Genomic DNA, 2,784 nt, shown 5'->3' on the forward strand with positions numbered 1-2,784 from the left:
CTTTCTGCCCCGATTGAAGACCTCCGTACTAATGTATCACCCGCGACCCATACACATACATTCACTCTTCATTAGCAACTAAGTCCGTCGATTATATTATTATGTATATAAATTCTTTCGTCTCTATATTAGGATTAAATTTATAAATTTCAACACAAATGATTTTCATTTATTAATAACCCGTTCCCACTCATTCCCGTAAACCAGGATCGCACAAGGTCCCATCCTGCGTAAAAGAGATTAAATTCTCTTGCCAAAAAGGGACCACCGAGCGAACGGCCCTTTAAATACAGTAAGAGCGACCCTTGCGGTCGTTGACCTATTTGGGCCCAGACGTTCGTTCGGGTCGAACAGACGGATAGTCTGCCGTCGTTCGAAAAGATAAATTTAGTTACGTCCTTCCTTTCGACTCTTCCTTCCTTGAGTCTGGACGTAACATAAATAAAAATTGGGGGCTCGTCCGGGATTGAAATGTGCGATTCCTGGTAGCGGTAATGAGTAAAGGAACAAGAGGTCAAACTGATAAAGATCAAATAGAAGAACTTTATAAAACTGCATTAACAACACCACATAGAACACGCAAATCTAAATCTAAACCATCTGATTCCGAATTAATTCACACATCCACACCTTTAGTACCTTCAACTTCGACATCTCGCCAAATAAATTTTTCGTTAAAAGATCCTTCCTCAGAATTCGATTTAACTGAAAATACTTTAGTAGCCGAATCGCCCGAGCCAGATTCCGACGATTCTGCCGATATAACTACTGAAACAATAAAAGATCAAATCGAAAAATTTGATATCGAAAGCGATCCCGAAAATTTATTTTCTTTTAACATGGCGCAACCTAACCCCTTTGCTACCTTAAAATACGCGATAGACGCCGTCCCCTTTTTTGACGGTAGTAACATTCCGCTAAATTATTTTATCGAGGGTTGCGAGGAAGCGAAAGCTATGCTTCCTAAGGAAGCAGAGGCTCAATTTACTAAAATTATAAGAACTAGAATAGTGGGAGAAGCGCGTCGAACAATTCGGGATGAAGATTTTGATACTGTATTGCAATTAACTACTTATTTAAAGAAAATTTATGGACCCACTAAAAATGTATATCAGTTACAAGGAGAACTAGGATGTATTTATCAAAGGAACGAAGAGGATGTTGTCACTTACGCAAATAGAGTTAAATTATTTGGAAAACAAATATTAGAAGCATATCGAAATTCCGGTCACATTTTACCCAACCAAAATATAAAAACAACGGTAGAAAAAGACATGTGTAAGTGTTTTATTAGAGGGCTAAAGCCCGAAATAGAGCAGAGAATCGCTAGAGACTTAGACGTACAAGAAACTGTCGCCGACGCCCTAAGGATAGAAAGAGAGCTTCGAGAGATGACAGGTTTGCGCCAAGGCCAAGGCGTTAAAACAGGCCAATCACCGTACACTAATCAAGTGCGGGAAATCTGTCAGATCTGTTTCAAAGAGGGACATGCCGCAAGTAGTTGCAGGAAGCTCGTTCAATTTTCCTTACAAGGGCACGATTTTCAAACGAATAACGGAACGGAGATTTTAATTTGCCAAATATGCAAAAAACGCGGCCACAGTGCGGATAAATGTCGCCAACGCGATCCTCGCGCTCGTCAGTCAGTAAACGTAATTCAAGAAAAAACTACTATATGTCAATTATGTTCAAAAACCGGTCACGACGCCAAATCATGCCGACAAAATACTTCCCAACAACAAATTAATAAATCGACGGTTACTTGTCAATGGTGTGAAAGGCCTGGCCATTCGGCTAGTAATTGTTGGAAAAAACAGAACGAGGAAAGAAGTTTGGAAAGTAGACCGAAAGTTTCATGCCAACTTTGCGATAAATTCGGACACTCCGCTAAGGATTGTCGTGTTAAAATAAATCAACAACTGACAACGAAGAACGATACATTCTGCAGATATTGTAAAGAACAAGGCCATCTCCTTGAAAATTGTCAGTTACGCAACGCAAGTAATAATCGTCGAAAAGAAAATAATCAGGGAAACTACACAGGTCCCTCGGGGTCGGGTGCACAACGGGGAGCCGGACAGACTTCACACCCGTCGACATCTCAAGAAGCCAAGTAGGCCGTCAAACCATCGACATACGACCCGTAACAGTAAACCTCGATAAACATAGTCGCGTGCCTACTGTTCAGGTCCAAATTAACGAAATACCATCGCAAATAACCTTTCTATTAGACACGGGATCCGGACCAAATATAATCAAGGAAAATTTTATACCTAAAACTCTAAAAATTAACTATACAAATATATTAAAATTAAATGGTATAAATAATCATCCCGTATATACGCTCGGAGAAGTCGCTTTAAATCTCCTTGGAATTCCGATATCTTTCCATTTAGTATCTCGCGACTTTCCGATTCCACAATCCGGAATATTGGGAAATGATTTCTTTAAACAAACATCATCGAAAATAGATTACGCTCAAGGATATCTGACCGTATCCGGAGTTAACATACCGTTTTTCTCACCGGAATCTATAATAGTGTCTGCGAGATCCGAATCATTATTTTATGTAAGGATAGAAAACCCCGAAATAAAGGTGGGATATATACCAAAATTAAAAATAGAACATGGAATTTACTTAGGAGACACTATTGTAGAGAACATCTCCGGAAAAGCATATCTCAATGTTATAAGTACTTTAGACGAAGAAGTGGAAGTCCGCGTACCCACTTTGCGTTTAAAGCCGTTGGATCAATTACTTGACGACCATAAATCCGACTGTCC

At 39.6% G+C, this 2,784-nt stretch overlaps 1 protein-coding gene across 1 annotated transcript; it reads left to right on the forward strand.

Annotated features, from left to right (window-relative positions):
* The first annotated feature begins 494 nt into the window (after positions 1–494).
* Positions 495–2,117, forward strand: LOC145940257 (uncharacterized). Its single transcript, XM_083045170.1, has one exon. It carries the CDS (start codon positions 495–497, stop codon positions 2,115–2,117), a length of 1,623 nt encoding a protein of 540 aa, XP_082901296.1.
* The last annotated feature ends 667 nt before the right edge of the window (positions 2,118–2,784 follow it).

The sequence above is a fragment of the Prenolepis imparis genome, unplaced genomic scaffold (genome assembly GCF_030444845.1).
Source record: "Prenolepis imparis isolate NDT839.2.m4 unplaced genomic scaffold, iyPreImpa1.0 SCAF_9, whole genome shotgun sequence".
Taxonomy (NCBI): Eukaryota; Metazoa; Arthropoda; class Insecta; order Hymenoptera; family Formicidae; genus Prenolepis; species Prenolepis imparis.